Source organism: Chiloscyllium punctatum, chromosome 22 (genome assembly GCF_047496795.1).
Source record: "Chiloscyllium punctatum isolate Juve2018m chromosome 22, sChiPun1.3, whole genome shotgun sequence".
In the NCBI taxonomy this organism is placed as follows: domain Eukaryota; kingdom Metazoa; phylum Chordata; class Chondrichthyes; order Orectolobiformes; family Hemiscylliidae; genus Chiloscyllium; species Chiloscyllium punctatum.
In genome coordinates, this window is record NC_092760.1 from 90,185,092 (window position 1) to 90,199,572 (window position 14,481).

General features: G+C 45.2%; 1 protein-coding gene across 6 annotated transcripts in view; it reads right to left on the minus strand.

The window, feature by feature from the left end:
• The window catches only part of lto1 (LTO1 maturation factor of ABCE1), a 142,483-nt gene that overhangs the window by 74,660 nt on the left and 53,342 nt on the right, over positions 1–14,481 (minus strand). The window contains exon 5 of one of the 6 annotated variants that reach the window (XM_072592812.1): positions 2,738–2,813. The exons of the other annotated variants lie outside the window; for them this stretch is intronic. Coding sequence (XP_072448913.1) covers positions 2,763–2,813 — 51 coding nt within the window. The 3' untranslated portion in view covers positions 2,738–2,762. The remainder of the gene's footprint in view (positions 1–2,737; positions 2,814–14,481) is intronic. 6 annotated transcript variants of the gene reach the window in all.

Here is a 14,481-nt window from a genome sequence, read left to right on the forward strand (position 1 = left end):
CCCAATCACTTCTGTCCAGGGCTGCATGGTTACTCCACATGTGGTGGGTACTCACGCAAGCATTTTGTACCAAACGATTAAACCGTGAAATCAGTTGGTTACATGTAAAAGCTGGTTTGAGAAATGGGCTGTACAAGTGCATTCAACACCTTTAATGGTCAACCAGTAAAGAACAGGGGAAAGAATAACAACATTTAAAAAACAAAACTCGGCCATTCAAAATGGTCATGGCTGATGATTGGATCCAGTCCCCCGTTCCCACATTCTCCCCTTTAGCCCTAGGCGCGGTAACTCACTCCTTGAAAATATTCACTGTTTTGGCCATAACCATTTTCTGTGGTAGAGAACTCTACAGCGTCAGCACTCTCTGGGTGAAGTCATTTCTCCTCATTTCAGTCCTAAATGGTCTGCCCTGTATCCTTGCACTGTGACCCCAGGTTCTGGACTCCCCAGTCATCAGGAACATACTTCTGACAGAATATGACAGAAATATCTGACAGAATTTTCGATGAAATTCCTCCTCATTCTTTCAAAATCCAGTGAATATAGTGCTAACCTAACCCACCGATAATACCATAGCACCTGACTAGGGTTTTGTAACCTACATGTATCCAGTGTGAGAGAGAGTCACACTGGTGTATTGAGTGGAATACAGCAGACCATTGGTGAGCTGGAGCAATGCTTCCACAACCTGATACCGCACCCCCCCCCCCCCCCCCCCCCCACCGACCCCAACCCCTCTGGAAGAGCCCTGCAGTACTCAGCTTGAGTGGGTTGCAACACTAATGGGCTCTGCCACTGTTTCATGCTGCACAATCTTCGCATCACGTGTTGGCCAAGAAGCTGAGCAGCGGGAGTATGAGGAGGGGAAGGTGGACAAGGAAAGGAAGTTGCAAACTAGACAGCCCCTTTCTGCCTTGGCTGTTCATGAAGAACTGACGCATGAGCAACACCATGTGCTCAACATCAATTTCCATTCATTGAGGAAATATAACTCCTTGCTGCCCTCTGCCAATGACCAGCACATTTTCATCTTGGTTACAATGTAAAAATACATATTCCAAATTAAATTTATCAATGAATTCATCCCATACTGCCTGCGAGCATAAAACTAATCTGACCTGTGTAAATACGATGGGCTGAATGGCCTCTTTCTATGCGGAGACAATTCTGTGATTTGGTACAGTCCATGAGTACTCATGTTTCTTGTGTCTTTGCCTGTCCTTGTGTTCCTTCACAGTGTGACAGGGAGTTGAGGGGATCGCCAGTGTAGAGATGACATGTCGATTGAGGAGGTAGACAAGGAGATTAAGTGCTAACAGGTTGCAAAAAAGCTGTTGTTAAATGTGATACAAGGAGTAGACAGTGCTGAAGGTGTGCACTTTAGGAGTTGAAATCAATTAGGAGAAAGTGAGGACTGCAGATGCTGGAGATCAGAGTCGAGAGTGTGGTGCTGGAAGAGCACAACAGGTCAGGCAGAATCCGAGGAGCAGGCCTCATTCCTGATGAAGGCTTCTGCCCAAAACATTGATTTTCCTGCTCCTCGGATACTGCCTGACCTGCTGTGCTTTTCCAGCACCACACTCTCAACACTTTATGAGTTGATTACATCACTCATAGTGGACAGAATAGAAGATTAGTCATGTATAAGCATCTGAAACTGAGGGGTGACCTTAGTGAAGTTTATAAAATAATGAGGGACGTGGATAGGGTAAATAGACAAGGTCTTTTCCCTGGGGTGGAGAGTCCAGAAATAGAGGGCATAGAGGGTGAGAGGGGAAAGATTTAAAAGTGACCTAAGGGGTAACTTTTTCATGCAGAAAATGGTGCATGTATGAAATAAACTGCCAGAGGAGGTGGTGGAGGCTGGTACAATTACAGCATTTAAAATGCATTTGGATGGGTATGTGAATAGGAAGGGTTTGGAGGGATATGGACTGGCAGGTGGGACTAGATTGGGTTGGGATATCTGGTCGGCATGGACAGGTTGGACCGAAGGGTCTGTGTCTGTGCTGTACATCATTAGCAGAGGGATTGAATTCAAGAGTCGTGAAGTGATGTTGCAGCTGTACAGGACTTTGGTTAGGCCACAGTTGGAGTACTGTGTGCAGTTCTGGTCGCCTCACTTTAGGAAAGATGTGGAAGCTTTGGAGAGGGTGCAGAGAAGATTTACCAGGATGTTGCCTGGAATGGAGAGTAGGTCGTACGAGGATAGGCTGAGAGTTCTTGGCCTTTTCTCGTTGGAACGGCGAAGGATGAGGGGTGACTTGATAGAGGTTTATAAGATGATCAGAGGAATAGATAGAGTAGACAGTCAGAAACTTTTTCCCCGGGTACAACAGAGTGTTACAAGGGGACATAAATTTAAGGTGAAGGGTGGAAGGTATAGGGGAGATGTCAGGGGTGGGTTCTTTACCCAGAGAGTGGTGGGGGCATGGAATGCGCTGCCCGTGGGAGTGGTAGAGTAGGAATCATTGGCGACCTTTAAGCGGCATTTGGATAGGTACATGGATGGGTGCTTAATCTAGGTTAGAAGTTCGGCACAACATCGTGGGCCGAAGGGCCTGTTCTGTGCTGTATTGTTCTATGCTCTATGTTCTATGTTCTAAGACTCTAAGACTCTCAGACTCTAATGGTCTGTTTCAGTGCATAATGTTGAAGTGCAACAGTGAAAATGATCACAAAATCTCTGCAATTAGATATTGGAATTGGAAGAGGAGAGTATTTGACCATCAACCTTTGCTGTGGATTTCTCTTTCAGGTCACAAGCTGGTCAGTCTCTGGGGAAAATTGCAGCTCCTGAACCACGTAACCTGTAAATTTAAAGAAAAAGTTTGCTATTGTGGATGACTTTAATTTCCCCAATATTGACTGGAACTCCCTTCCAACAAGATGCTGAGACAGAGCAAAATTTGTTAAGTGTATCCAAGAGGGTTTCGTGAAATAGTATGTGGTTAGTCTAACTGGAGGCCTGAGTGTAGCATCTGGCAGACCTCACTTTCTCCTAGCCGGAGTGTACTGGACCTTGTACTGGTTAATGAGCCTGGCCTTTCAGTGGGGGAGATCTCAGGAAACAGTAATAACGACTCCTTATGTTTTAAGATAGCGATGAACAAGGATAAGTCAGGACCTTGGGGGAAGGTACTAAATTGTGAGAGGGCAAATTACGTCAGTATTAGGCAGGACCCAGGGCATGTTAATTAGGAGGATCTGTTAACAGGCAAGTCCAACTTTGACATGTGGGAAATGTTTAAAGACCTGCTGATGAGAGTTCAGGACCAGCATGTTCCTGTGAGGAAGAAGGATGAGGATGGCGAGGCAAGGGAACCTTGGATAACGAGGGAGGTTATGAATTTCGTCAAAAGAAAAAAATAAACATATGTAAGTTAAATGCGTGGCTACAGGGATAGTTCAGGAGGGAGGGATTCCGGTATCTGGATAACTGGGGTTCTTTCTGGGGAAGGTGGGACCTCTATAAACAGGATGGTCTCCACCTGAACCGGAGGGGCACCAGTATCCTTGGCGGGAGGTTTGCTAGTGCTCTTGGGGGGGGGGGTTTAAACTAACTCTGCAGGGGCATGGGAACCTAGACTGTAGCTTTAGGGTGCAGGACCTGGAGTGTAGGGAGGTTAGGAACATGGCATCAATCTCAAAGGAGGGTGCCTGTAAACAGAGGAGTGGCTTGAAGTGTGTATATTTCAATGCAAGAAGTATACGAAATAAGGTAGGTGAACTTGCAGTGTGGGTTGGTACCTGGGATTTCGATGTTGTGGCTATTACGGAGACATGGGTAGACCAGGGACAGGATTGGCTGTTGCAGGTTCCAGGGTTTAAATGTTTTAGTAGGGTCAGAGGTGGGGGTAAAAGAGGGGGAGGTGTGGCATTGCTTGTCAAAGATAGTATTACAGCGGTGGAAAGGACGATGGATGAAGACTCGCCATCTGAGGTAGTTTGGGCTGAGGTTAGAAATAGGAAAGTTGAGGTCGCCCTGTTAGGAGTTTTCTACAGGCCTCCTAATAGTCCTAGAAACACAGAAGAAAGGATTGTGAAGATGATTCAGGAGAAGAGTGACAGTAATAGGGTGGTTGTTATGGGGGACTTTAACTTTCCTGATATTGATTGGGAAAGCTATAGCTCGAGTTCGTTAGATGGGTCGGTGTTTGTCCAATGTGTGCAGGAGGGTTTCCTGACACAATATGTAGACAGGCCAACAAGAGGTGAGGCCATACTGGATTTGGTTCTGGGTAACGAACCAGGCCAGGTGTTAGAATTAGAGGTAGGTTGAGCACTTTGGGGACAGTGACCACAATTCGGTGACTTTTACTCCAGTGATGGAGAGGGATAAGTGTGCACTGCAGGGCAAGAGTTATAGCTGGGGGCAGGGAAATTATGATGCGGTGAGGCATGACTTAGGATGCGTGGCTTGGAAAAGTAGGCTTCAAGGCAAGAGCGCAATTGATATGTGGAGCTTGTTCAAGGAGCAACTATTGAGTGTCCTTGATAAGTATGTACCTGTCAGGCAGGGAGGAAAGGGTCGTGTGAGGGAGCCGTGGTTTAATGAGGAATTGGAATCCCTTGTTAAAGGGAAGAGGGCGGCCTATGTAAAGATGAGGCGTGAAGGTTCAATTGGGGCGTTTGAGTATTATAAGGTAGCCAGGAAGGATCTGAAGAGAGGGCTAAGAGCAGAAAGGAGGGGACATGAAAAGTCCTTAGTTGGTAGGATTAGGGAAAACCCTAAGGCTTTCTCTCGGTATGTCAGGAATAAAAGAATGACTAGGATGGGAATAGGTCCAGTCAAGGATAGTAGTGGGAAGTTGCATGTGGAGGCTGAAGAGATTGGGGAGATATTGAATGAATACTTTTCGTTAGTATTCACTCAGGAACAGGACATTGTTGCCGATGTGAATACTGAGTCACAAGTAATTAGAATTGACGGCTTTGAGGTATGTAGGGAAGAGGTGTTGGAAATTCTGGAAAGGGTGAATATAGATAAGTCCCCTGGGCCTGATGGCATTTATCCTAGGATTCTCTGGGAAGCAAGGGAGGAGATTGCAGAGCCATTGGCCTTGATTTTTATGTCCTCGTTGTCTACAGGAATAGTGCCAGAAGACTGGAGGATAGCAAATGTGGTTCACTTGTTCAAGAAGGGGAGTAGGGATAACCCTAGTAACTATAGGCCGGTGAGTCTCACTTCTGTTGTAGGCAAAGTCTTAGAGAGAATTGTAAGGGATAGGAATTATGAACATCTGGATAGGAATAATGTGATCAAGGATAGTCAGCATGGTTTTGTGAAGGGCAGGTCGTGCCTCACAAACCTTATTGAATTCTTCGAGAAAGTGACTAAGGAGGTGGACGAGGGTAAAGTGGTAGATGTGGTGTATATGGATTTTAGTAAGGCATTTGATAAGGTTCCCCATGGTAGGCTACTGCAAAAAATACGGAGGTATGGCATTGAGGGTGAGTTGGAGGTTTGGATTAGGAATTGGCTGGCTGGAAGAAGACAGAGGGTAGTAGTTGATGGTAAAGGTTCATCTTGGAGTGCAGTTACTAGCGGTGTTCCACAAGGATCTGTTTTGGGACCATTGCTGTTTGTCATTTTTATAAATGACCTGGAGGAGGGGCTAGAAGGTTGGGTGAGCAAGTTTGCAGATGATATGAAAGTCGGTGGAGTTGTTGACAGTGAGGAAGGATGTGTCAGGTTACAGCGGGATATAGATAAGCTGCAGAGCTGGGCAGAAAGGTGGCAAATGGAGTTCAATGTGGGTAAGTGTGAGGTGATTCACTTTGGTAAGAGTAACAAAAAGATGGGGTACTGGGTTAATGGTCGGATACTTGGTAGTGTGGATGAGCAGAGGGATCTTGGTGTCCATGAACACAGATCTCTGAAAGTTGCCACCCAGGTAAATAGTGCGGTGAAGAAGGCATATGGCGTACTGGCTTTTATTGGTAGAGGAATTGAGTTCCGGAGTCCTGAGGTCATGTTGCAGTTGTATAAGACTCTGGTGCGGCCGCATCTGGAGTATTGTGTGCAGTTTTGGTCGCCATACTATAGGAAGGATGTGGAGGCACTGGAACGGGCGCAGAGGAGGTTTACCAGGATGTTGCCTGGTATGGTAGGAATGATCGTATGAGGAAAGGCTGAGGCACTTGGGGCTGTTTTCATTGGAGAAAAGAAGGTTTAGGGGTGACTTGATAGAGGTATACAAGATGATTAGGGGTTTAGAAAGAGTTGACCATGAGAACCTTTTTCCACATATGGAGTCAGCTATTACGAGGGGGCATAGCTTTAAATTAAGGGGTGGTAGGTATAGGACAGACGTGAGGGGTAGATTCTTTACTCAGCGAGTCGTGAGTTCATGGAATGCCCTGCCAGTAGCAGTGGTGGACTCTCTCTCTTTATGGGCATTTAAACGGGCATTGGATAGGCATATGGAGGATAGTGGGCTAGTGTAGGTTAGGTAGGCTTGGATCGACGCAACATCGAGGGCTAAAGGGCCTGTACTGCGCTGTATTCTTCTATGTTCTATGTTCTATGTAAGGTTTAGGAAGCTGAAATCGGACAGGGTCGGTGACGAATATAAGAAAAGCAGGAAAGCACTCAAGCAGGGAATTAGGGGAGCAAGGAGGGGCCATGAAATAACTGTGGCAAGTTGGGCTAAAAAGAATCACAAAGTTTTCTATACATACATTAAAAACAAAAGGATAACTAGAGAGAAGGTAGGACCATTCAGGGGCAAAGGAGGGAACTTGTACTTGGAGGCAGAGGATGTGGGTGAGATCCTAAATTAGTGCTTTGTGTCAGTATTCACCTCAGACAAGGATATGGAGGATAGTGAGATTTTTGAGGAACATGCCAATATGCTACGGCATTTTGAGATCAAGAAAGAAGTGGTGTTGGGTCTCTTGAAGAGGAATAAGGTGAATAAGTCCCCAGGGCCCAATGCTGTCTACCCCGGGTTATTGAGAGAGTCAAGAGAGGGAATTGTTGGGGACTGGACCAAGATCTCTGTATCCTCGCTGGTCACTGGAGGGGTCCCAGAGGACTGGCAAGTAGCTAATAGAGTCATAGAGTCCTACAACACAGAGACAGGCCATTTGGCCCAAACTGGTCCATGCCGACCAAAATGTCCATCAATGCTAACCCCATTTCACTTTATTTGGCCCATATCCTTCTAATCTTTTCCGATATATGTATTTGTCCAAATGCCTTTTAAATGTTGTTAATGCACCCACCTTAACTACATCTGCTGAGAACTCATTCCATATGCATAAAACCTTTTGAGTAAAAAATTTGCCCCTCAGGTTCTCTTTTATTCTTTCCGCTCTGACCTTAAACTGATGCCTTCAAGTCCTTGATTCCCCAACCCTGGGAAAAAGACTGAGTACATCCACCCTATCCATGTCTCTCATTTGTATAACATTCCCTCTCAGTCTCCTACGCTGTAAAGAAAGAAGTCCTAGCTTTTCCAACCTCTCCTTATAACTCAGACTGTTGAGTCCTGACAGCATCCTTGTACATTTCTTCTGCATTCGTTCCAGTTTAATCACATCCTTCCTATAACAAAGTGACCAAAGCTGAACACAATACTCCAAATGCAGCCTCACCAATGTCCTGGATAACTGCAACATAACTTCCCAACTTCTATACTCATTGTCCTGAATGATGAAGGCCAGTGTGCCAAAAGCCTTCTTCATTGCCCTGTCTACTTGTGGCTCCACTTTCAGAGAACTGTGCACCTGAACTCCAAGGTCCCTCTGCTCCACGACACTCCTTAAGGCCCTACCATTCAGCACGAAACTCCTGCCTTGATTTGACTTTCCAAAATACAAGAACTTATATCTATTTATATTAAACTCTATTTTCCATTTCTCGGACCACTTCCCCAGCTGATCACGATCTTGCTACAGTTTCTGATAACCTTCCTCACTCTCCAGGATATTACCTGTTTTAGTGTCTTCAGCAAATTTACTCATCATGCCTTGTAGAATCTCATCCAAATCATTGATATAGATAACAAAGAGTAATGGGCCCAGCACTGACCCCTGAGGCACTCCATTAGTCACAGGCTTCCAGTCTGAGCAGCATCCTTCCACTACTACCCTCTGCTTCCTACCATCAAGCCAATTTTGTATCCAATTTGCCAGCTCACCCTGGATTCTATGTGATCTAACCTTCCAGACCAGCCTACCATGTGAACATTATCAAAGGCCTTACTGTAATCCATATCAATGACATCTACTGCCCTGCCCTCATTAACCTTCCTGGTCACTTCATCAAAGAACTCTAACAAATTTGTGAGGCATGATCTCCTCTATTCAAGAAGGGAAAAAGGGATAATCCAGGAAACTATAGACCGGTGAGTCTCTCATCAGTGATTGGGAAGCTACTGCACAGAATTCTTCGGGAGAAGATTTACACGCATTTGGAAAATCATGTCCTAATTAGGGACAGTCAGCGTGGCTTTGAGCAGAACAGGTCATGTCTTACTAACTTGGTTGAATCTTTCAAGGAGGTGACGAAGGTTATCGATGAGGGTAGAGCAGTGGATATTGTCTATACAGAATTTAGTAAGGCATTCAACAAGTTTTCCCATGGTATGCTCATCCAGAAGACTAAGATGCAATAGATCCACACTGACTTGGCCACGTGAATTCAGAATGAGCTTGCCCATGGAGGACAGAGGATAGTGGTTAGAAGGATGTTTCTCAGGTTGGATGTCTGTGACTAGTGGAGTTCTTCAGGGGTCCGAACTGAAACCTCTGCTTTTTGTGATCCATATAAATGACTTGGATGAAAATGTAGACGGGTGGGTTAGTAACTTTGAAGATGATACAAAGATTGGTGGAGTTGTACATAGTGTAGAAGATTGTCAAAAGATACAGCGGGATATAGATCAGTTGCAGATATGGGTGGAGGAATGGCAGATGGGTAAGTGTGAGGCGTGCACTTTGGAAGATCAAAAGTTAAGCAAAAGTATACAGTTAATGGCAGGCCCCTGAGTAGCATTTACGTACAGAGGGATCTTGGGGTTCAAGTCATAGCTCCCTGAAAGTGGCCACACAAGTAGGTAGGGTGGGAACGAAGGCATATTGCATGCTTCACTTTGTTGGTCAGGGAATTCAGTACAAGAGTCAGGATGTCATGTTGCAGTTTTATCAAACTTTGGTCAGGCCACACTTAGAGTATTGCGTTCAATTCTGGTCACTACATTACAAGAAGGATGTGGAGGCTTTGAAGAGGGTGTAGAAGAGGTTTAGCAGGGTGCTGCCCGGATTAGAGGATATGAGCTATAAGGAGAGGCTAGAAAAACTCGGGTTGTTTGCTCTGGAGCAGCAGAGGCTGAGAGGAAGTTGATAGAAGTTTATAAAATTATGAGATGAATAGATAGGATTGACAGTCAGAATCTTTTTCCCAGAGTTGAAATGTCTAAAAAATCATGAGGCATGCATTTAAGGAGAGAGGGGGAAAGTTCAAAGGAGACGTGAGGGACAAGTTTTTTACACAGAGAGTGGTAGGAGTGAGGAACGTGTTGCGAGGGATGATGGTGAGGGCAGATACAATAGGGGTGTTGAAGAGACTTTTAGATAAGCACATGAATATGCAAGGATTGGAGGGATATAGACCGAGGGCAGGCAGAAGGGATTAGTTTAATTTGGTGTCATGTTCAGCATAACATTGTGGGCTGAAGGGCCTGTTTCTGTGCAGTACTGTTCCATGTTCTGTGTTCTAAGGTAAGAATTGCTTTTATGACCTTTATGCCCAGGTCAGAAGGTGCTTCAGAGCCAATGACGTACATTTGAAATGTTGAGCGGATGCAATCCAGATCAATGTGAGATGATGCACTTGGCAGGTTGAACAAGGCAAGATCATGGGGCAGCATGGTGGCTCAGTGGTTAGCACCGTTGCCTTACAGCACCAGGGACCTGGGTTCGATTCCAGCCTCGGGCAACTGTCTGTGTGGAGTTTGTACGTTCGCCCCGTGTCTGCGTGGGTTTCCTCCAGATGCTCCAGTTTCATCCTACAATCTAAAGATGTGCAGGTTAGGTGGATTGACTCTGGGAAGTTGCCCATAATGTCCAAAGATATACAGGTTAGGTGGATTGACTATGGGAAGTTGCCCATAGTGTCCAGGGGTGTACAGGTTAAGTGGATTCATGATTGAAAATGCAGCGTTACAAGGATGGGGTAGGGAGGTGGGTCTGAGTGGGCTGCTCTTCAGAGGTTTGTGTGGACACGATGGGCTGAATGGCTTGCTTCCATACTGTACAGATTCTATGATGAGACCATAAGATATAGAAGCAGAATTAGACCATTCAGTCCACTGGGTCTGCTTCAGCATTTAATCATGGTTAGTATGTTTCCCAATCCCATTCTCCTCCCTTCTCCCCATAACACTTGATCTTTAGTGATGGCCTCTACATCATCTCTGTCCCCAGCTCTCTTGAATTTCTGGTATGCCTTCCACTGTAAAGACTGATACAAAGTATCAATTCTTTGTTCCCCATTACTATTTCTGTCTCATTTTCCAGCAGTCCAATGTTCACTCTTACCTCTCCCTTACCTTTCAGATATCTGAAAAAATTCCTGCAATCTTTTATATTACTCGTTAGCTTATTCTCATATTTAATCCAGTCTCCTTCATTTTTTTTTAGTTATCCTCTGCTGATTTTTAAAGGCTTCTCAATCCCCTGGCTTCTACTAATCTTCACCACATTGTCTGCTTTTTCTTTTGTTTTTATGCTGTTCCTGGCTTCCCCTGTCAGCCATGGTTGCCTCATCCTTCTCATAGTATGTTTCTTCTTCCTTGGAATGAATTTCTGCTGTGCCTCCCAAATTATCCCCAGAATGTCCTGTCATTGCTGCTCCACTAGCTTCCCTACTCGACTCTACTTCCAATCCTCTGGTTTGCTCCTGCCTTATGTCTCTGTTGTTACCTTTACTCAATCGTAATATCATTACATCTGATTTCAGCTTCTCCCTCTCGAACTGTAGGGCAAATTCCATTGTATTATAGCCACTGCTCCAGAGAAGTTATAGAGTCATAGAGATGTACAGCATGGAAACAGACCCTTCAGTCCAACCTGTCCATGCTGACCAGATATCCCAACCCAATCTAGCCCCACCTGCCAGCACCTGGCCCATACCCCTCCAAACCCATTCTATTCATATACCCATCCAGATACCTCTTAAATGTTGCAATTGTACCAGCCTCCACCACTTCCTCTGGCAGCTCATTCCATACCCGTACTACCCTCTGTGTGAAGAAATTGCCCTGTAGGTCTCTTTTATATCTTTCTCCTCTCACCCTAAACTATGCCCTCTAGTTCCGGACTCCCCGACCCCAGGGAAAAGACTTTGCCTATTTACCCTATCCATGCCTCTCATAATTTTGTAAACCTCTATAAGGTCACCCTCAGCCTCCGACGCTCCAGGGAAAACAGCTCCAGCCTGTTCAGCCACCTTAAGCTCCCTAATCCAGTCTGTCTCATTACACATCACCAAATCCAGAATTGCTTGTTCCCTAATGGGCTCTAACACAAGCTGCTCCAGACAAACATCTCATGGATATTCCATAAATTCCTTTTCTTGAGATCCACTACCAACCTGATTTTCCCAAATCCCAAGGGAAAACATGATGAAAAGTAAAACTCTAGGAAGTACAGAAAATCAGAGGGACCTTGTGAATATCCATAGATGCTCGAAGGCAGCAGGATTAGTAGACAAACTGGTTATGAAGGCAGATGAGATACTGACCTTTATCAGTTGAAGCATTGAGTCAAGAGCAGAGAGGTGATGCTGCAACTGTATAAAATGATGGTTAGGCCATAGGTAGAGTATAGTGTGCAGCTCTGGAATCCACATATAGCAGGTATGTGATACCACTGGAGAGGGTGCAGAGGGAGATGTACCAGGGTGTTATCTGGGCTGGAGAGTTTCAGTTATTACAAGAAGTTGAACAGACTGGGGTTGTGATTTGGAGATGCTGGTGTTGGACTGGGATGCACAAAGTGAAAAATCACACAACAACAGGTTATAGTCCTAACTGGAAGCACTAGCTTTCGGAGCGCTGCTCCTTCATCAGGTGGTTGTGGTGTATAAGTTCGTAAGACACAGAAGACTGGAGTTGGTTTTCTTAGAGCAGAGGAGACTGAGAGGGCACAAAATTGTGATACATAACAATTATATACAGGAAATAGATGGTGTAGACAGGAAGAAACATTTCACCTTGGTGGAGGGATCATTGACCGGGGCATAGATTTAAGGGAAGGAACAGAGGGCTCAGAGGGGATGTGAGGAATCATATTTTTCCCCCAGAGTGTGGTGGGGAATCTGGAACTCACTGCCTGTAAGGGTGGGAAAGGCAGAAACCCTCATCATATTGAAGAAGTGTTTATATGTGTATTTGCGATGCCAAAACACACAAGGCCATGGGCCAAGTGCTGGAGAGTGGGATTAGAACAGCCAGGACGTTGTTTTTGACCAGTACAGACTCAATGGGCCAAAAGTCTGTTTTCTGTGCTGTAGAGCTTTATTGACTCTATGACTACGTTGTCACTGTCTTAACAGGAAGTGTCATGCACAGCAAGCTCCCACAAACAGCACTGAGAAAATGACCAAATAGTGACATTCATTAATGGATAAATATTGCACAAGACACTGGGGAGAATTCTCTTATTCTTCTTTTACATCCACCTTTAGCAGATACATGGGCCCTTGATATTTCACATCTCATCTAAATGACAACACCTCTGCAAGTACAGCAACAGCATCAGTGCAGGCCCTCTGCCAGCACAGCAACACTGCCAGTCCAGCAACTTTGCCAGTGCAGCAACATTGCCAGTGCAACCCTCTGCCAGTGCAGCCCTCTGTCAGTGCAGCTGTCTCTGAGCTTTGATTTTTTTGGCTCAAGCCCCTGAGTGGGACTTGATCTCAGCATCTCCTGACTCAGGATGTCACTCAGTGACCTTTAAACCAGATACAATAGAGAGTGGAGATTGTGAGTGGACAGTGTGGAAAACTGTTCTTTCACAGGGAGTAAAATGTGCCTTCAGGAACAGGGTCAGGCCAAGGAAGGGTTTGCAATCAGGTGTTGTCTGACCACTTCCTCTCTTTCAGGGCACCAGGAGGCCTGCTGCATCTGACTTCCTTCCCGATACCATCAGCAGATCCATGTCAGACAGAGCCCTAATCTGCATTGCCACCCAGTGGATATCACACAGAGTAACTGATTGATACACATCCTGTACTCAATGCCCAACTAGGCAAAGCCAGAGCTGGGTTTGGACTGCATGTTACACGTCACATGTTCGAACATTAGACTAGCCAGCTGAGGTGCAAGACCCACTGCACATTAATGTTACCACCCTAAATGGAGTTTTTCACTGATGAAACCAAATGCTGTGTCTTCAATGCATTTTAAGATAAGTATTACTTGTACAGCAGCTAATGAGGTGTTAGATGCATTGGTATGTATTTTCTAAAATTCCTTTCATTCAGGAAAAGTTCCATTGGACTACAGCATAGCAAATAAAGCCCCTATATTCAAGAAGGGAGGGAGGCAGAAAATTGGAAGCTATTGGTCTGTTAAATATAATGGCCACAAGAGCAGGTCAGAAACTAGGACTACTATGGCAAATTATACACCTCCTAACTCCCCAAAGCCTGTCCACCACCTACAAGGCACAAGTCAGGAGTGTGATGGAATACTCCCCACTTCCCTGGAAAGGTTCCGCTCCAACAGCACTCAGGAAGCTTGACACCATCCAGGACAAAGAAACTTGCTTGATGAGCACCACACCCACAAACATCCACTCCCTCCACCACTGACACTCAATAGCAGCAGTGTGTACCATCTCCAAGGTGTACCGCAGAAATTCACCAAGGGTCCTTAGGCAGCACCTTCCAAACCCATGACCACCTCCATCTATAAGGACAAGGGCAGCAGATACATGGGAATATCATCCTTTGCAAGTTCCCCTCCAAGCTATTCACCATCCTGATTTAGAAGGATACCACTGTTCCTTCACTGTTGCAGGATCAAAATCCTGCAATTCCCTCCCTAACAGCATTCTGGATCAAGAAGGCAGCTTTTCACCATCTTCTCAAGGGCACTAGGTACAAGCAATAAATGCTGGCCCAGCCAGTGATGCCCACAACCCTATAGTCAATGCATTGAAGATCCCTCATGGGGGAGGTGTTAGAATCAGTTGTTAATGAGATTATAGTTGTGCACTTGAAAAATCATTGTTATCAAGAAGAGGCAGCATTGTTTTATGGAAGGGACATGTTGTTTAATCAATTAATTTAATTTCTTTGAAGGAGTAACACATGCTGTGGATAAAAGGGAGCCTGTAATTGGATTTCCACAAAACACCCTGTGAAGGAGTCATTTAGACCAAAGTCAAATCCTCTTCATTCAGTCTGCACCAAATTTGCTCAATCTCTTCAATTCTGCTAACAAGAAGCTCCACTGGGCCTTC